The sequence below is a fragment of the Mytilus californianus genome, unplaced genomic scaffold (genome assembly GCF_021869535.1).
Source record: "Mytilus californianus isolate M0D057914Y unplaced genomic scaffold, xbMytCali1.0.p SCAF_5, whole genome shotgun sequence".
Lineage (NCBI taxonomy): Eukaryota > Metazoa > Mollusca > Bivalvia > Mytilida > Mytilidae > Mytilus > Mytilus californianus.
In genome coordinates, this window is record NW_026262701.1 from 62,948,966 (window position 1) to 62,971,319 (window position 22,354).

At 32.7% G+C, this 22,354-nt stretch overlaps 1 protein-coding gene across 1 annotated transcript in view; it reads right to left on the minus strand.

The window, feature by feature from the left end:
- The window catches only part of LOC127701138 (protein sel-1 homolog 3-like), a 247,608-nt gene that overhangs the window by 192,854 nt on the left and 32,400 nt on the right, over positions 1 to 22,354 (minus strand). The window contains exons 3-4 of the mRNA XM_052204939.1: positions 11,970 to 12,096; positions 10,188 to 10,309 (exon numbers count right to left, since the gene is read on the minus strand). Of these exons, the coding sequence (XP_052060899.1) occupies positions 10,188 to 10,309; positions 11,970 to 12,096 (249 nt within the window). The remainder of the gene's footprint in view (positions 1 to 10,187; positions 10,310 to 11,969; positions 12,097 to 22,354) is intronic.

A 22,354-nucleotide genomic window follows, 5' to 3' on the forward strand; every position in this document is an offset into this window, starting at 1 on the left:
AGGAAACAAACCACAAAAAAAATTCCCAAGGAAATACATATTCATCTATTTTTTGGGTTCCCCAGGAAACAATCCACCGAAAACATTTTTGAGACCTCATACATTTTCATCTATAGTCCCTGACTAGTTTCCCCGGGATACTAACTATCAAAAAAAGTTCCTTGAGAGACTTAACATGTTCAATTTTTAACAATGAATAGAAAAAAAACCAATGAAATAATGTTTCTTTGGATAACAACACATTTTTAACTGTTATACATGTATAGTTGCCCTTGGAAACAGACTACAAAATATTTCCTTTGCAAACAATACTACTATTCCTGACTAGTTTCCCAAGGAATCAAACCAACGAAAACACATTTCCATGGGAACGTATACATGTTTATCTAGTATCCCTGACTAGTTTCCCCGGGAAACTAACAACCAAATTAACATTTACTTGAAAACTATACATTTTCAATTTTAATCAATGAATACATTTCCTAAAAAAATAATCCAAAAACGTTTCTTTGGGTAACAGTACATATTAATTTACTATCCCTGAATAGTTTCCCCGGGAAACTAACAAACAAAAACATTTCCTTGGGAAATAATATATATTAATCTGTAATCCCTGACTAGTTTCCACAGGAAACTTAACAACAAAAAATATTTTCCCTTGGCAACAATACATATTCATTTATTGTCCCTTGACTAGTTTCCCTGGGAATCTAACAACCAAAAACATTTCCCACGGAAACAGTACATCTTAATATATTATCCCTGACTAGTTTCCCCGGGAAACTAACAACCAAAAACATTTCCCTTGGCAACAATACATATTAATCTGACTTACTTTCCCCGGAAAACTACTAACCAAAACATTTCCCTTGGAAACAATAAATATTAAACCATTATCCCCGACTAGTTTCCCAGGGTAACTAACAACCAAACAACATTTCCCTGGGAAACAATACATATTAATCTATTATCCCTCACTAGTTTCCTTAAAACACTTCCTTGGGAAACTGTATATATTAATCTATTATCCCTGACTATATTCCCCGGGAAACCAACATCAAAAAACATTTACTTATTAATCTATTATCCCACAACTTTCTTCGCAAGAGCCCACAGCTCATTATCTGAACCAAAATCGTCATAAGTTTCTAACTGAATTCCTTTTACTTATTGTCTGAATATTGATGTATCTGTTATCTTACCTTCACCAGAGTCAATTTAAATACTTTTTCGTCCGTAAGTTAAACCACGGGCGTTTGAGGGCATGGACCTTTTTTCTTTTTTTTTAGTGTTTAAATTATCATTTCAGAAACAATCTTTCTTCTTTTTTCTACTTACATTTGTATTTTCATTCATTTAAAGTGCTCTTGTTCCTATAGGAGCAGGAACACATTAAATAACTAAAAACAAACAGAAATATTTAAGAAATTTTAGTTTAATAAAAACAAATTAAAACACCAAAATCAATTAGAAAAATAAGAAAAGAAAGAGGGTTCAGTGACCAAAGTTCTTAGGAGTTCAGCAGTTTAATTCTTGTTTAACATTTTATCTAGATATTTCTTGAATTTATTTTCCAAGGTCGACATATTGCGTTTCGTAAGGACAAATCGATAATGACCATGTAATATCTATTTTACTATGATTCTTACTTGTAAGTAAAATTCACTTTATTTCATTATTAATGTAATACTGATGACCAAATGATTGAAGTCAAAATTTCATTTGTTCAAACTCTTAATTTATGGAACACCTTTTCAACGTTCGTCATGTTAATTACCAGGACCATATGAACATATACGCGTATGATCATGACCATACGCGTATCATGACCATACGCGTATGGTTCAAATACTCATATGGTCATATAACAATTATATATTTTCAACAGCTGTCATCCATGTATAATTGCTCTTGAAAGAAGGACAACAAAAACATTTCCTTTGGAAACAATACATATTAATTCATTAACCCTGACTACTTTCCCCAGGAAACACACAACTAGGGAATATTTTGTTTCCCAGGGAAATTTTCATATTCATTAATATCAATTGAAAATGTAAAATTTCCAAAGGAAATGTTTTTTACTGTTTGTTTCAGGTGAAATTATTCATGCATAACAATTGAATATGTATTATTCCAATAAGGAACGTTTTTGTGGTCTTTCTTATGGAAATAATTAAGTTTAATAAGTTATTGTTTGCATTTTTTTCTCATATATGTAATGCTAATACTATAAGAAATATTTCTTTCTGTACCGCTTTTAGATATTATTAATTATTAGACTAAGTTTTATCCTCTGAAATTAAACTTGTCAAATTTAGATGAGTTCAAATAGTTATAGTACTAAATTGTTTTCAGAAATTTATTCATTTTCCATACATTGAATATGGAGGAAAGTAGAATTTCTATTGTTTCCCAGGGAAATTCCTTATTTAACAAGATACCATGATATAAAATAAGGAGATGTGGTATGATTGCTAATGAGACAACTATCCACCTAATTTCAAAAAAGTAGATGTAAGCAATTATAGGCAACCGTACGGCCTTCAACAATGAGAAAAATCCATACGGTATAGTCGGCTTTAAAAGGACCCGACATGAAACATATGCAAACAATTCAATTGAGAAAACTAACGGCCTAATTTATAACAATTTTTTGAAAAACAATTTACGAAAAACAAATGTGACAGATATGAACCAACGAGAACGACTGAACTACAGGCTCCTGTCTTGGGACAGGCACATAAAGAATGTGGCGGGATTAAACAAGTTTGCTGGTGTCAAACACACCCCTCAACCTGGAACAGTGGTGTAACAGTACAACGTAAGAAGAAACTATAAAATCAGTTGAAAAGGGCTTAACTCACCAGATCGACACAAATAAGAAAAACACAGACCGGACGTGGCAGGGTATTTATACATCCCTAAAAAAAAAGACACAAATTACAGATCTAAGAGTACTCGCAGTAACTGACAGATAGTTCAAAGCCAATAACAACCAATAAAAAATCATGTATCTAAGAATAAAATATCAATCAATACACATCCAACATCCAATGGATTTAGTGTAAAGACGCCATTAACAGTCAGAGAAAAACATGACCTTGTGCAATGCCAACATATAGGCATTGACAGATTGTAGTACCGTGTATGTGCATATGTGTAAGACAATAATATTTAGTATGGTTTTAATTTACTGATAACAAAATCAAAATTTATACCAATAAAAACAATATTCAAAGATCTAACTATAGTGTTGAATTGGTGACTTTTTGGAATAAGTTTATTTAAAGGATTGATAAGTTTACCCGGATCGTATCTAAATTTCCAGGCTCGGTAAACAACATCATCGTAAAAATTAGGATGTGCTATTCCGTTTGAAAAAAGTTTCCTACAGGTACAGCCAAAACTTGCAAACCCAATCTCTCTATCTATAGAATAATTTAGTAAAAGTTTTAAGTAATTTATGGTATCGAAATCCCTCACTTAATAATTTATCAGTAATACATAGATTACGCTCATTGAAATCCAAAAACGTCACTACAAACGGGCATAGCGATCGAGTTGGGATAAATAAACACCGTAAGACAGTCCAATGGAACATCACCGTCCAAAAAAAGAAAATTAACAATAGGGAAAGAAAAATCGTCCCTTTTGTCGTAAAATTTTGTGTAAAACTGAAATATCTTAATCTATGAAATGACAGTTACTGCTGTTAATATTTGATTTATTTAAAGTAAGTTACTTTGGGTAAATTTCGGTAGTATATTTAGAGAATTCGTGATTCTTTAACGAAAAAGATATCACCAAGATAACTGTAAATGTTGTTGCATTTATCAATCAAATGAAATCTAGACGGGTCTTTACTGAGTTTGGCCATTAACTATGATTCATAACAGTGCAGGAACAAGTCTGCTATTAAAGGGGCACAATTGGTGCTCATGGGGATACAACCTGTCGATAAACTATATTGCCGAAACGTACTTAAATGTTGTCAAGGAGAGAATTTACAGCTTTAATCTTCTCATCACACCTCCAGTAAGTATATCTAGCATATTTACCTTTCTCGTTAGAGAAAAGGGCTTTATATGAGTTGCAGCAAATAAATTTGCAATCAGATTTGTCAAACGACCATTTAACTAAATAGAAAAAAAAATATTTGATAATATTGTGTGGAAGTGTGGTATACAGAGTGGAAAAGTCAAAACTGTCAACCGAATCAAAAGGATCATCAAAAGTACGTAATTTATCTAAAACGTCCAAAGAACTGTTTACACTCCAAAAATAGTTAATTCGACTATTTTCATATGTTTTATTGCAAAAATTAATGATAAGTTCTTGGTATTCATGTATTCATTTTTCATAAATGTCAAGACCAAAGGAAATATCGTCTTCTCGAATCAGCTCTTAGTACAATATTTATTTGTATTTATTCTCTCAAATGACATACTAAACAGTAGCGTTTTAGTTGGGCTGGATTAGTAGAACAAAATCATATTGACAAATATCTGCATCTTGCATCTCACCAGTGTCTGAGCAGAAAGTTGATGAACCAGGGGTATGTCAAAGAACGTCTCGTCCTTTTTCTAAAAAAAGTTCATCGGAAGGTACCAAGACCTTGTTGATAAATATTCCGTATCAACTTCACAAATAATACATGATGGTCTTGAAGTATAGATTTTGTGTACTGACGTTGTTTATCATCTTAACAACGTGTTATATTGTTCTTTCATTTGTCTTTGTTCTATTATTAATATTACTTTTACTGTTTGGTTTGTTTTCTGTGATACCCATTTGACGTGGCTCGGTACTTATACATCCCGTCAATGTGTTTGTATTATCTTTCATTTTTGCTGGTGTGTTTTGTATATGCGACTTTGTGTTTCTTTGGTTCTTATAACGTGACTCTGTACTTTAAAAGATCCCGTCATTATGTAATTGTTCTATTATATGTCATTATGTTATTGTTCTATTATAAATTTGAAAATACTTTGAACGACAAACGACAAATTTATTTTACTCGCGTAGTGGTATTAACCATATGTGGATTCTTAAAAATTCTAAAGAACTTCTGGACAATTTTAAATCTCGGTCTATTTCTGAAATTAATTCTAACATAACTTTTGATTTTTTAACCCTGTATACCAACATTCCCCATGTGAAATTATAAAATTGTTTTGAATAAAAATTGAACGACAAAATTTCTTCTTATGTGACGTTAACATTTTCTGACGTCAGACACGCGAAGCAATGAATATGGTTTTTAATTTGATAGATGCTTTTGTGCTTTTTTGTAAATGATTGTTTGTTTTGATATTATAATATACCAACTAGATCATTTTCACCCTCTCTGATTAAGAGTTTCAATTCTTTCGATCCCCAAGGGTGACTGGGGAATAGAAATATGGTCACTTTAGTCTTGTTCCAACCGATAAAACCCTTGCTAAAGTGCCTCGTGTAGAGAGAGTGTCACACTCTCTGCACGTGAAGAACCCTTGTTACAACTCTTTAACGCGCAGAGAGCGTAAAAATATTAGAAATCACACATTCCAGAGTACTATGTAAAATATCCGAGCGCACCAAAAATGAAAAGATGTCTTTCATTGTGTAATATAGAAGTACTTACATATTTATCTTTATTCGTTTCAAAATTAGTTAAATTGTTGTAACGTATAGTAATTGTTAGCATATTTCATTTTAGAGTTGTTTGATTTCTTTCTATAATCCCCTGGTATAAATGTGACTGTATTTTGTATATGTTTATCTCTTGTTTCAAATGTATATGTGACAGAATGTTTTAAAATAAAGCATTCAAGGATTATGTTTATACTCGAATTATAATAATTTTATAGAGGTTAGAAATATTTGGAAACTTTAAATTAAAAAGACAACTTTCACAAAATGGTCGATTATGGTAGATGCATATACATTTGGATCTTTAACATGCACAAGCATTAAAATGCATAAGCATAAATTCCACCGAAAATAAAATTCCATATGAAGATAAAAGATTGATCTTTTTTAAAGCATTAAATTGCATCTCTGCCCCACCTAGAACTGTTTTTTTTGGGGGGAAATCCTAAACATTGGCAATGATCTTATTCAAAACAGAAAGTCGGGTACACCTTTTTACGTTCAGGCGTGTTTGAGTTGACTGTTTTGTCCTGAAAAAGTATAAAGCAAAATATGTCATACATCATCTCGCTTCACATTCCACTATTTTTCTATATTTAGGCTACATGTTGATATAATAACACAAAAAATCACAGTGCCAGAATGAAATATATTGGTAAAGTAAAAAGTGAAATAGCAAAAATACAGAACTCCAAGGAAAATTCAAAACGGAAAGTCCTTTATCAAATGGCAAAATCAAAGCTCAAACACATTAAACGAATGGAAAATAACTGTCATATTCCTGACTTGGTACAGGCATTTCCTCATGTAGAAAATGGTAGATTAAACCTGGTTTTATAGCTAGCTAAACCTCTCACTTGTATGACAGTCACATATAATTCCATTATATTGACAACAATGTGTGAGCAAAACAAACAGACAAAATAGATAAAATTGTCAAAAATTGGAGTACAGCGGTCAACATTGTGTTATAATCTTAATCACTATAAAAACAAATAACTATTTCAACAAAGAAAAACAAAATGGCATATAGACACTCTATAGACAAAGTACATAAGCAAAAATGAAAGACAAGAATACAAAAAAATGACCATAGCACAATAACACAATGGCGGCATGTATAAATACCAAGCCACGCCAAAAGCATATTACCAAAAATGGACTAAACAGCTGTAAAGGTATAAAATATACAAAGACAAATAAAAATACTATATCACGTAATTATGATGATAAACAACGTCAGTACCTAGAATCTATACTTCAAGACCATCATGTATTATTTGTGAAGTTGATACGAAATATTTATCAACAAGGTCTTGGTATCTTCCGATGAACTTTTTTTTAGAAAAAGGACGAGACGTTCTTTGACATAACCCTGTTTCATCAACTTTCTGATCAGACACTGATGACGTTTTATAAAGTCTGAGTAGCAGCTGGAAGCTCCTGAATACCGAAGGAGTTGGGAAATGTCTATCCCATATGCAAGTGAAGTTGGTATATTGCTGCTAAGGTGGGGAAAATTTATAATTTCAAAATTAAAATCTCCTTGTTTGTCATAGATTCTGGTACTAAGATGACCGCTTATGTCAAATTCGAGGTATAAGTCTAAAAATGAGGCGGAGGAAGCCGTGTCTGTTGTTTCTTTAATTTCTAGTTCTGGAGGATATATAAATGGAACCCAATCAGAAAAGTTTGGATTATTATTGGAAAGAACATCATCAATATATCTGAATGTGAAATTAATTGATCTGGCTTCTTTGATCTTCTTGGTTTTGACAAGTGTCTGAAGGAACTCCGACTCATATGAAAATAAGAAGATGTCGGCAAGGAGAGGCCGTAGTTCGTTCCCATAGGAATGCCGACAATCTGTTGAAAAAGTCTACTTCCAAATTTAACAAATTTGTTGTCAATAAGAAACTCCAGCATACCGATCACTTGTTTGTGTAGCATGTTTTACCTCTTTGTTCACTATTATCAAAATATGCCGTATGGTATCCCAAAGCAATAAATTTGTAGCGTATGCTACCATTTTTATATTGAAAAGCATTGTGGATTATTTCCTTTAGACGACTTTTTAATTTCACATGGGGAATGGTGGTATACAGGGTTGAAAAATCAAAAGTTTTAATAGAATTAATTTCAGAGAAAAAAATCGAGATTTAAAATTATCCAGAATGTCTTAAGAGATTTTTAGAATCCACATATGGTTAATACCGCTATGCGAGTAAACAGTTTCACAGTATTTCTGAAGACCCTCTTTCACTGCGGACAGAATTTTTGTCAATCTAATGGACAAAGTAAAATACCTTTCTAATGAGTCATAACAACAGAGTAAGTGTGTTTAAATAACAACAACAAAAAAAGCTTCATTTTTTGTAACTCGCAACTCGACTCTTTGAACTCGTAACTCGACTTTTTGAACTCGCAACTCGACTTAATGAACTCACAACTCGACTTCCGCAACTCGCAACTCGACTCTCGTAAATCGCAACTCGACAATAAGAAACCCTTATATAAAACGGTCATTAGAACCGAGTACAGGGGACTAATATTGTTTTTCAATATTATTTCATGCTACCTTTGTTTTAACAGTCAATAACATTTTCTAGTTTTAAAATCTATAGATGGTGGACACGTGAGTTTTAAAAAGGGAATAGAGAAATAAGGGGAAAGTGATAAAAATCAGAAAAATGCAATAACACACAACTCCTTTACCATAAGAGGCAAGGGAAACCCTTGCCCCTCCCCTTCTGCCAAAAAACCCACATGTTCTAGTATACACTAAATCCGCCCCTGTATTATTTTCCGACACTTAATATTTGATTTATGAGTAAATTTGAACTAAATGAAATATATAATAAACAATCCAATTGATAAATTAAAATGATAAAAAAAAAATAAGGTGCGTTCACCTCGTGTGTTTAAATAGGTTAATATCCCTCGCAGAATTCGTAAATACACATTCTGTTCTTTTTCTAAAATAGAACACCTGTTAAATTGTTTACACCTGATATTACCCCCGGATTTTGGTGGGTTGTGTGTAGTTCAGTCTTTGGTTTTCTATGTTGTGTTTTGTATACTTTTGTTTGCTTTTTGGTACTTTTCTTTTTTTTTTGCCATGGTGTTGTCAGTTTGTTTTCGACTTATTGTTTAAATCACCCTTTGGTATTTTTCGCCTCTCTTTTAATTACTACCACATTTTATATTAATTAGAATTGTAATTTTCATTGTTATTAATAAATGTTATATGAGTATTATAAACCAAATCATGAATTCTATCCTAATTATATCCTATTTTGGGGAAATTTCAGAAATTCAAATGTGACGTCACTTTTTTTGCGTTGATCTCTTTGGCTAACTCGGCTGTGAATTTTTATGTGCTGGTTTATGTTGTTTTATGTATCCGTTTTTATTCTGTAGTTATTCACCACTTCGGTGTTATCATGTATATCGATTATATAGTCATTTTTATAAATTTACTGTTTGCAAAAGTATGAATTATTCTAAATACTAAGGATTTTCTTATCCCAGACATATAACCTTAGCCGTATTTGGCACAACTTTTTTGAACTTTTGGTCCTCAATGCTCTTCAACTTTGTTCTTGTTTTGGCTTTCGTACTTTTTTTATCTGAGCGTCACTGGTTAGTCTTGTGTGGACGAAACGCGCGTCTTGCGTATTAAATTTTAAACCTGGTACCTTTTGTTAGCTATTATTCGTATGTTTCTCTGTCCTATATGTTCTCCCATTTATTTGTATTGTAGTCCTGTCATGTAATGTTGTCATTTTAATGTTATATTTAACATTGCCATAAAAGCGGGAGGTTTGGCTAGCCACAAAACCAGGTTCCCTCAGTTTTAGTTTGTAACCCGGATTTGTTTTTTTCTCTATCGATTTATGAATTTCGAACAGCGGTATACTACTGTTGCCTTTATTTAAACCGGTAAAAAGAAAATAATGATCTACTACGGATCAAGCGGAATGTTCTGGTGAGAAAATTGAAACCACGATAATTGTAACTGTTGTTGAATATCAAAACTAGAAATATTATATCCTCGTATTGCATATAAAACACCATAAATATAAAATGCTAGTATATGTTGCCTCTGTCTTTGCGGTGGTCTCGTAGGGTAGTGTTTGGGGGAAAAAGAGGCAGAATACAAGGGAGACATTCAAATAGCATAAGTCGAGAGAAACTAACAACGCTGTGGCTAAAACGAACGACGACAAAAAGACAATCATGTGAAAAAGTACTACCCGTTGTGTTGCTACTTAGTATTTCGAATAATCGAAAGTTTTGTAAATAGTTAATTTATGAATATGACCATATCAATGATAATTCCTGTCAACACGAACACGACGGTGTTGACTACTGGACTGGTGATACCCTCCGGGAGGAAACCTCCACCAGCAGTGGCCTCGACCATGTAGTTGTTAAAAAAGTCATCAAAGATACCAGGCTTATAATTTTGATACAAAAAAAAGATTATCAATTATTCACCTAGCTGACATCCCTATTATTAACATAATAACAACATATTAATGTAATCATACCTTTCTTGTTGACAAAAATCAGCGGAGTATAGTAAGTTCCATTCCACATTGCACGATGGACAATACTACACAGAGATCTTGTACAATATTCAAGAATATACACCCATACTGTTATTGTAAACCTTCAGAGGAATTAGATATTATTAGAGATTCAAGTATATTGTAAAGCTTGATTCGACTGACCCTCCAACCGTATTTAGTGAAAGGGGACGGGGAAAACCTATAAAATTTGATGTAAAACAAGCACAACATTTCAATCTGTTTATCAATGACATACGTTTTGTATTTATTGATATAAAACTTTTATATGTCGGACCCAGGTTTTGCCAAATGAGAGGAAATTCCGGCGAATCTCCACTCATTTGGTAAAACCTGGGTCCGACATAGATAAATTTTATCTCGAGATCAAGATTTTAAACATACAATGTACGGCTTTCTATTTTTGTAACTGTGACCTTAACCTATGACCGATCATTGACACCTACTCTACGTACGTTTTGTTCAAATCCAACACATGTATCTCAAGAAATCAGCCAGAAACTACAAAATGCATCTATTGACCTCAAAATTGGCAGACTAATTTTACATCCCTATACCTTGATTGATGTAATTATGTTTAAATTAAGGATGTTCGCTACTCTTGTTTTCGACTTTTTGTCAGATATTCGGAATCCTCTAGTTTTATCCAGGAAGTGCCAATAAAAGAAATTTGCCGGCTAACCCCTACTTTTCTTTTCATTATTTTATAACATATAGTTTAAAAAGCCATTTTTGAAAATCTTATAAAATCCTTGTTATTTTTTCATAGAAAATAAGTGTCAATGTTAAATATTTGAAAAATCTAGAGAGAATCATTTCCCGCCAAATTTTCAATTGATTGTATCTAATTAACAAGGACACAGACCTACCATTTTGTTCTGCTTTTTTAGAACCGTTATTTATATACTATTTATAACAGTCTTTTAAATAGCTTCTTCTTTTTAAAACAGGTGAGCGATCAGCCTTAAGCAAGTAAAACCCAAGAATTAAATCGGAAAGCATTTTTTTCGAACGGACAGACGGGCGGACAAAATCACGACTATATGGTCCCAAATAAGCTCTCCTTTTCTTGAAGTGATTGTAATTCTACGAACAAAAGAGTTGTGAAGAAAGGAAAGAAGCAACTGCCAATGTACTGGTACTTTTCTTGGCAAGACCACTTTATGATTTTAAGTGCATTCTGATACAATATACATAATATAACATCACATTTACATTTCAATACATCAGCAATAGTATAATATATCAGCCAGTCTTAAAAATAACACTAACAATTATCATACAAGCATATAAACACACAAAGAAAAATGTTAACTATAAATTAATCTGTCTGATATCTGAGGTTATTATAATTTGTTAAAACAGCTTATGTTTCTCTTTTTTTGTCATTGTTCTATCATATCATTACATAAGTGGCAGTTTTTAATGTAAAAAAAGCGGAATTCTCATCGAAAAGTAGAAATGTCTGTGACGTATACATATAAACGTATGTGTATAGATGTGTTTGTAAATTTTCTTATGTTACAGTGTAATAACTGTCTGAAATAAATATTGATATACGGAAAAAAAGTATGAGAAGGGAAAATTAATGGCATTTGACTGGACGAGGAGCTGCAAATTTGTGCTAACTTCTACGAGTAAGCGAGTCTCGATATTGCCAAAACTGTTATTGTACCATTTACAGGAACAGCAATTAGGTTAGGCTGTTATTTTTAATGGAAAAAGTGGAAATTTACTACAAACCTTGGTTTATTTACTAGCTGCATCCTCTTATACTCCAGCTCATCATTCATAAATTTATTTACAGATCTGTAAACTCCATATTGCAAACCATTTAATGACAGTGGATATTTTAGAAAATCTGCTACTTCTACATAATGAAAAAAATAAATAATATTTATTAAGCTGATCAATAATTATACATTTTAACACAATCTATAAACAATTGATATTCCGCATATTTCGACCCCACTTCTCACCTGTTTAAATAATGATATAAAAAGGAAATTATTTCTATTATATTTTGATAATCGGATAGTCATGAAAAGAAATTATCAGTATTATTGTTAATCTAGTTCCATCAAATATGTATGTCGATACAGAGTAGGTTTTTATTGCCAGTTAAATCAAGAGGATACCATCCATCATGTAGTTAGTGCTGGCATGATTTCAATATTACACTTTGTTTCAAAAGTTCTGTAAACTACGTACTTGTACTAGAATTTAGTTTGGCTGCTGACAGCAGGTTATTATGCAATAGGTCCTAACATTTCATGTTATTTAGTTTACCTTCATGCTCTTGGTTATACGCGATTATTTAAATACACATGTCGTTGAGCACTGAAATTGGTATAGCTAGTCGGTAACGCTGCAAAGGACTATAAAACTACATGATATTATCCGCCAATTAGCCAGTGGTATGTGTTCTCCATGTTCTTGAATTTACCAAGTTCAGTGCAAATTGGCAATATTGTCAATGACCCCCTCCAACACACATACATATTTCGCTGGATTTTCGCAAACTATTGTTTTTGGCAATAAAATAGCCATATTAGTAGTATTAAATAGTATTACAAAAAATCTAATGAATGTGTCAAAGGCAAAAATAAGATTACATATAAGCAGCAGCACTGATTTTTTTTTCAAACCATGGGATGAAGGTAACATATGGCGACCACTGTTGAGCAGTTAAACAAGGTTCTTTTATTGTCATTTGTCAGATATTTTCATATGAGTTAGATTTCATTGTGCAATTGTGCGTAATGTTTTGTTTTTCAAATTTTAGTTAGTTTGTTGTGTTTAAACGTTTCGCTGCCACGCAATGACTAAATAGTGGCGGTGGAAACACTGAATGATTCGATTATTAACAGTTCTCATGAGACATATCACTGTAATAGGGTATAACATTCTGACTCAGAGCTAGACATTTTTGGTTATTTCTAGTGCTGCATGCTCAGCGTAAAGGAATTGACCATCATTTTAGATTAACACACATTTTGAACCTACAAATACAGAGGCTCGGTCATTTTTTTTCCGTTTGTGATTAGAGTTGTAGAATACAATCGGTAAATTTACAGACAAAGCTTGAACTCTTTTGTTGACTCTTTTAGTTAGAGGTGCATCAATGTACAGTTGGGATCAGTTCTAACCTCTCTTGAACAGTGTGGCGAACAGTTATCTTGACACCTTTAGAAGTTTATTAAACTAAACCATGTAAATATCATTTCATTGGATCGTATAATGTCAGGTTAACTCGGGTATACAAACAATCCCAGAGAGAGTTATATTGTCACTGTGTAATCCTTATATGTTGAATGAATCAGTAGTACAGTAATAGACATCCAAATATTTATCTGTAACAAGTGCTCCGTGACCTGTGTTATTGTTTTTTATTATACTTTATGCAAATTTCTTATATCATCCATTCATTTAATTGGACACGCGGTATTTGTTAATTTTAACTTACCTTTCATAAGCCCCGCCCACCCATAGCAACATGTGATAATATTAGCAACGGGTGTTAATGCCTAAAATTAACACCCGCCGAGTCCGAAGTTTGCCGATCCAGAACAATTAACACCCGCCCCGGCCGAGGTTTACCGATTCTTATTTCAACACCATTTCCATCGTTTTGTTGTTGTAATTAGTAAACTATCTTAATTCATGACTTTATTTTTTTTACAATTGTCCTAATAACACAGTGCACACTGGAATCATAAGGCATTCAGTATAATAAAAAACATACTGCCTTTGGATGAAGGTGTTAGGGTGATTAACATACTCGGTGAAAAAATTATCATCCGCGACTTCGTCTTGGGTGATAATTTTTTCCCTCGTGTGTTAATCTACCCTAACACCTTCATCCACGGGCAGTATGTTTATATTGTAACTAGAATATATTAAAGAGAGAGATGAAAGATACCAAAGGGATAGTCAGACTAATTAGTCGAAAACATACTGAGTCAGGAACCTGATGTTTAGTGGTTGTCGTTTGTTAATGTGGTTCATAAGTGTTTCTCGTTTCTCGTTTTTTATATAGATTAGACCGTTGGTTTTCCTGTTTGAATGGTTTTACACTAGTCATTTTTGAGGCCCTTTATAGCTTGCTGTTCGGTGTGAGCCAAGGCTCCGTGTTGAAGGCCGTACTTTGACCTATAATGGTTTACTTTTACAAATGGTGACTTGGATGGAGAGTTGTCTCATTGGCACTCATACCACATCTTTTTATATCTATTGACAATGCAATGGCAAAAAATGAAAAATGATCTAAAGACAAACAGTATACAAAACGAAACACAGAAAACTAAATACTGAGCAACACAAACCCAGCCAAAAAACCGAGGGAGATATCGGGTGCTCCGAAAGGGTAAGCATATCCTGCTCCACACGTGGCCTAGTCGTGTTGCATATGTAAGTACAAACCTGGTGATAAGTCTTATTCGGTAGGTCACATTCGAGGACAGGATTATGGTTACGACAAGTGGAACATATCCGTCGTCATCTGTGAAACAGATATTCCATAACGGCTAACCAACTCGTGATGGCATCCGTGAAAGTTTCGAACGGATGATTTCAACTTAACCGCCTGGAACTCTTGGTTAAAAGCTTCCATTCTTCCGCGTACAAAATTTTAATCCTGGGATCTATGATGAGTTTATTGAATGACATGGGAATGCCGATTGTTTGTTGAATAACACGTCCTCCATGCAAACGTAATAAATATGTTGTCAATCAAGAAACAAACATCTCGATAATGTCAATTTCAGAGAATCTTTTGTTTAAATCAGAATGATTTTTTACAAAGTACTCCCTGATGTTAATAATTCAGATAGAGGTTTTGGGGAGAACTTGGAAGACCGAACCATATAACGTTGTTTGTTATTACACTTATGTCAGCTCTTCAACGTTTGTATTAGGTTTTTATTTACAAATTTTTGGCTTCGAACATCACTGCAGAGACAACAATTGTCGAAATGCGCATCTGGTGGAGTAAAATTGGTACCGTTTATGTTATTGTGTAATCTAAGAATCCAATACAGTAAAGGAAGATCCAGTTCTTCATCTTTGGTTAAAATTCCGACGGAAAATAGAACAGACCTCTGGATATTCAGGATTTCTTCCTTGGTCAGTGTCGTTGGGGTATATGTTGAGTAAGTCCAAGTAAATTGTCAATACCTTATTTTTTTATCAAGCAGTTTATGTAATGTGATTTACACACAAAAACTATGTTGTTTGGGGCTTTATCTGCGGGGACAATAACATATTTGTTATGGAGGTGTTTAGCAACATTTGGGTCTTTAAATATCGATGTGGCATGTGTATTCATAGACCCATTTAGTTTGTTTTTAATTCTAATGTGTATAAATGACCTCACAGATTTTACCTATTCGGAAAGACTATCTACCTCGTCTTCCATTAGTATGAAGTTGTATTTCCAGTAGATGGATTTAGGCTCATGATAGTTCGGGCCTTTGGGAAACACATTTCGCAGAGAAGTGTTATTAGCAATATGCAGGTCGCCAGTAATAACATGGCCTGCGGGACTACTAGTATATACGAATGGGGAACTAGCACAGGTGCAATCAGGGGGTTTAGACTTGAAGTCGTCAACATTGTTTACTTGCATTTCTGATGATAATTACGCAAATACGGAGAAATAAAAGAACTAAAACATACACCCAAGACTGTAATTATTTTTACTCCATTTTATCTACAATAGTATTTACATGGAAAATCTAATATATTCTATATTACAGGGATCTGCTCTTATTTACGTCATTTAGAACTGTTCTACTCTAAAACAGATTCTGACAGTTCTCATGAAATTATTAAACGTGTTGTTTTCAATTTTTTAAATCACTGGGTCGATACCTCTGCTGGTGGACTATCAGTACCCGCGGGTATCATCAGCTCAGTAGTCAGTGCTTCGGTACTGACATGATTTATAACAAACCTTTCTAAAATTATCCGTTTATAAATTTTGAAATTATAAAGAAACTAAGGTTTCAACTCCCTCAGGCAAAGTTGACCTTAGATGAATTTGGCTCTTTGTTTTTTGTATTATATATATTTTTGTCATATAGCTATTCAACTGTTTCGGTACTTATACATTCCTCGGATTTCAAATGTTTGGCTTCGAGCGTTCCTGATGAAGGTAAATCCAGAAAAGCGCTTCGGTCGCATGAAATTATTAAACTTCTTGTTTTCAATTTTCTACCCTATCATTACGAATCCAACTGTGTCGGTTCTTATACATCATTGGCTTTCAAATATTTGGCCTGGGCGTTCCTGGTAAAGGTAATTCTAGCAAAGCGCTTTGGACGCTTGCAATTTATAAAGTGTTGTTTTCATTTTTTTTTGGCTGGTGGGGCCTGATTTATCCTCTAAACCATTCATATGTGTGTGTGAGAGAGAGAGAGAGAGAGAAATACTAGTTGTCTAGTTACTTTTTTCTGTAGTTTGCCAATATGAAAGGTGACTACGTTCATTTGATTATCTACTCACCATATCGGTATATCTTAGTTGTTAATCTATTTAAATACGTTTATAATTGTAGTTTTGTAATAAAGCTTTGGCCAAAAATGTTTCTCTGATCACTGCGCATCAATAATAAATAATCACATTAAAATATAATACACTTGAAATAAATATCTAGGATTCAGAAACAAGCAAAGTTGCTTTTACGAATCTGTCTCCTAATACTAAAAAAAGCACTTATTGATCAAATCATAAATATAAATATTGGCATGCTCTGCAATACATATATATAAATATGAAAAAGGTGAAAATGTAAACGAAAATAAGAATAATAATATTATGGACCGCTGACTTTTCATTCAACCGCTAAAACTATTTCATTCTCAATGTTTCTTCTTGCAACCAAAATGGTTTAGACATTTCGACAGATATCATTTGCCTGACATGGACATACATCTGTACCAGATTGACGATTTTTCGTTCCCTATTGTAAATTTTCTTTTTTGGGATGGTAATGTTCCTTTGACCTCTTCTTATGGTATGTATATTTCACAACTTGTTCGCTATGCCCGTGTCTGTATTGCATTAAAGATTTCAATAAACGTAATCTATGTATAGCTGATAAATTAGTAAGTCAGGGAATTCGTTACCATGAATTACTTAAAACTTTTGCTAAATTCTTGCATAGATATAAAAGATTTGGTTTTGAGGTTTGGCTGTACCTGTAGAATTCTTATAAAAAACCGGGATATAACATCCTAATTTGTACGGTAATTTTGTTTATAAAGCGATTTTTTTTAAATACGATCTATGTTAATGTATTGATCCTTTTAATAAACTTATTCTTAAAGGCACCTTAGTTAGATCTTTGAATATGATTTTTAGTGGTACTAGCATTGATTTTGTTTATGATAAATTGATAAATTATTACAAATATTAAATTTTAGTCCAACTAAAATGCTGAAATATTTTTACTAAAATTACTTTCCGCTTTTTTTATATGATATATTTCAACCACAAACTTAGAGCGCAAAGGGGGGTTTTCCAGTTTTCGGACAATAACTCAAAAATGCTTTGAGCAATTTTCATGAAACTTTGGTGAATTGTTTTTATCTATTGACGTAAGCTCCTTTTCAGTTTTTATAAATTTTAGATTTTACGTTTCCGATTTATGAGATTTTATTCATAAAAAAGGGTGGATTTTCCAGTTTTCGGACAATAACTCAAAGTACTTTGAGCAGTTTTCATGAAACTTTGGTGACTGGTTTATTTCTATTAAAATAACCTCCCTTTAGTTTTTTTTATAAATTTCTGATATGACATTGAGGAGGTCTGGAACTTTATTCTTTGAAAAAGCGACGGGCGCAGCCGCATGATGCGCTCATGGCGCAGCTCTTTGTTTACGTTAACATTCCACGGACAATACGGTATCTGGAGGTATGCTGTAAAAACACAAAATTTAGAAAATCGTGACTTACGACGACAACTATAATTGTAAAATATAATGAATTTCCTATAATTTGCAAATAAATATAGCCGTTTGTTATTCCGTTAACTAAAACTCGATAAATAGAGGCCTTTTTGCACTGGGAACCCTACTTTTATTTACCAATCTTAAAGTCCAGAAAAATTATACATTTTCACTGACAAGGGCAAAGTTATATTATGTACGCTACTAAAGTACGAACAGATGAGATATATTTGAAGATTGTATAGGAGTTGTCTTATTTCGATCATGTTATTTCGAGAAAAAAAATGAGGTTCAATATCATAGATCTTGTTGTAAATCGTACACTAGTAAAACAAAATGTGTAGCAATTATATATTAAAAAAAACTAGACATCATTGAAATGAGAGCCATCTCTGTGGGCCCCGTTGTAAATAACAGGTTACTATTTGTCTATTAAAGATGTTAGTGGTTGAATCTCTTAGAGCAGGTTACATGTGCTATTAAACAGTACACCGGATGCACTTTACCCTTAATTTTAGAAATATAATATAAAAGAAAAAAAAAGTTCTTGAAATAGACACAGGTTATTTTGCATTACTTGTCAAGCCAGAATTATGCCATTTAAATTGTTGGAACTTTGTACTGTATCTGTATTCACTAGATTACATAGTTCTTGTGTTTACCAATAAAACAGTCCATTTTTAAAGTACAGTAAATATTTTTATCATGTGGAAATCTATACGACAGTAGTCCTAGGCTCGACAAAAAGACATCAGATTGAATTATTTGATTGGTTTAAATTTGTTGTGTTGCCAATCTCCCTATCTTGGTTTATTTTATTTTTCAAAGTGATAACACAACATGTCCTGGTGGAGTAATATATCCACATATAATTACTCACAAGAGAACAAAACTAAGCCATTTGTATGGATTGATGGAAAAAGACACAAAGATGAATTCTGCAGCAAATATTAAGGACTACAATGACAATGATCAGCATCAGTTTTCGTGTGGTAAAAAATTTGTATGGATAAGCTGATATGAAGCACTTTTTTAAGTTATTACATAGTCTCGTTCTGTGCTGAGAGTGATTTTATTCTATGTTTTTTAGTTAAAGAGTTATATTTGGCCTAGGAAGTTGTACATACATTATGACACACCCTCTAGTGTTGCTTAATATACATGTCAAGTATAAACTTTGAAATCATAACGGTTCTCAAGATATAGAGAGGACATGATCTGTACCATAGGACATGGGGTTGTCAACTGAAACCAAAGTTTTTTTACCTTGACCTTTGACCTAGGAAGTTGTACATACATTATGACACACCCTCTGGTGTTGGTTAATATACATGTCAAGTATAAACTTTGATATCATAACGGTTCTCAAGATATAGAGCGGACACGATCTTTACCATAGGACATGGATTTGTCAACTGAAACCAAAGTTTTTGACCTTGAACTTTGACCTAGGAAGTTGTACAAACATTATGACACACCCTCTGGTGTTGGTTAATATACATGTCAAGTATAAAGTATGAAATTATAACGGTTCTCTAGATATAGAGAGGACACAATTTGTTACGGACGGACAGACTGATCACTATAGGGCGACCCGCCACCTGGCGGGGCCCTAATTATAAATTGCTAATATAAGTAAACATCAAAGAACTACTCCTAACTGTGTATTTAAAATAAAACACGCCAACTGATTTAATATTAAATATGCACGGTTCCCTTGTGCCAGTCACTTTTAACCAATGATATTCCTGGAAGTTTATAAGCGGTAAGGTAAATTATAATTATATTGGTCCTAGTCTCTGGTCCCAAGCAGTAAACACTATATAAATAACTCATAGCTGAGAAAGGGATACACTTTCCGACCGTGGAAGACCCTCATGGGTAGTCAATGTCGTTAAAAACTCCCCTCGTCGTAAGGTGATAAAGCATATTGTGACCCTTAAATCGAGGCGAATCATTGTCTTCTGAATTATTTATTTAAAGTTCATATGACCAAATGACAACAAGACATTCAGTTTGGTATGTTTATTTTGTTTTCTATATTAATTTTTTACTTATAATAACAAGATATATTTCAGAATGAATGTATTATTATTCTTATGTTAATATGCAACTAATGTTTGCAAAATTAATGCCGTAATACATCATGTTATTAAAAAGTGATAAATCAATATAGAAAACAAAATGAAGATACCAAATTTATTGTCCTGTTGTCATTTAGTGTTGCAAAATGGAAGTCACAGTACACCGAGAACTCGAAAACACATTTCATAGAGGACACCGTTTACATTGTGTGTTGAGTGTCAGGTTTTAATCTAAAGTAAACAAATTAGTGACAATTTACCTTATTCATAACTGAATGTTCTTTAATGTCAAAATCAGATTGTCAATTTACATTTATTCTTCCACACAGAAGCTATGTCACAGATTTTCTTAAAATTTTGCATACAACTTAAGCTCGTTGAAATTTAACTGAAAATCGAAAAATAATACAATCATCTCCTTTATTTTCTGAAATATAATTTACTTATTGAATTCTTTCAAAATAGGTTGTATAGAAAGCACATAACATCGGCGAAAACGTACATATATTTGTCTTAAAATCATAAAATTTTTAATCCATAGATTTTTCTTAAAAAACTATATGTTGTTGGTACAAACATTTCCGTTTTAATGATGTAAAATTATAATAGGGTCACCGACTTCGTTTTAACGGTATACATCATTCAGGTGAAAAAATACAACAAACGTCGAAATAATCGTAGTCATCGCGTTGTAGGCCGTAAAATGTCGATTTTTGACGTTTTTCACTACCAACAAGGTAACAATCTGTTTAATACATCAAAAACGAAGTCGGTGACCATATATTAAAACGGATATTTATGTATCAACAACATATATGGATTTGAAATTCGAGATTTTAAGACAAATTTATGAACGTTTTTCGCCGATTTTATGTTTTTTCTATACAAATGTTCACCTATTTTGAAAGAATTCAATAAGTAATATTTCAGAAAATAAAAGAGATGAAGGCATTATTTTTTGTTCGATTTTCAGATACAATTCAACGAGCCAAAGTCGTATGCAAAATTTTACCAAAATCTGTGACATAGCCCATTTACTGTTCCTTGACCTTAAACACAATGAATTTATTAATAAGTTAAAATTGTCAATATTGTGAATTTCAAGTACAAATCCAAAATAATTAGAGAAGCATCTTTTTGCTCGGTCACAGTACTGTGGAATGACGCCCTTGCATTATCCAATTAAAAACTATAATTTAACATGCATAACTAACGGCCTGATTTGTAACAAAACAGTTAACGAAAAAACAATTTGAAAGACATAAACCAACGACAACAACTAAATCACAGCTCCTGACTTGGGACAGGCGCGGGGTTAAACAGGTTTGTGAGCCCTTAACCTTGGACAGTGATGTAACACAAGAAAGATGTCCGTAACTAGTTGCCAATTATAGAGATCATTTCATTCAATAGAATTAATTATTATATTAGCCACATCATTAGAAAGCCAATCGTAATTTGCTTTTGTAAGTTCTAAATTTCAATATGTCGTTGATATGCAATGACACTTAAGGTTTCAATTGCGAATTTATTTGTTTACATTTTACCGAAAACTTTTTGTTACCCCAAGATGGTACCTAGAATAAAAATAGTATTTAGATTGGAGGATAACGGGATGGAATTATTTTTTCGAAAACTTATCCATTTACGTTTAAAAATTACGGAAAATTATATCAATATTTTACAGAGTGTAGAAAATATATTTATTGTATAAACTAAGGAAACATTCAAAATTGGCCTTTCCTATTAATTTTAGAAAATGGAAGCTTCCATTACAACTCAATTTTAAGTCAACTTTCGACTGATGACCATATACTTTGTTTTTGCTTTAATAAAACATTGACATTTCTAGTACCAGGCAAACATTTTTATTCTATTATTTTATTTTTCAAGAAATATGGAAAATGCATTGTAAATAATTGCGTTCTTATTACCGATTAAACTTTTGCGTGAAACCCTGAGGCTTTCACGCCTATATATTGGTGAGCTTTGGAAGCGTCTATGTGCCATTCGATATCCTCGGAAACAAGATTCTCGGAACGTCTCGAAAATTTTCGATCATTTATACAGGTAGTTATCTATGTCTTTGATACGGT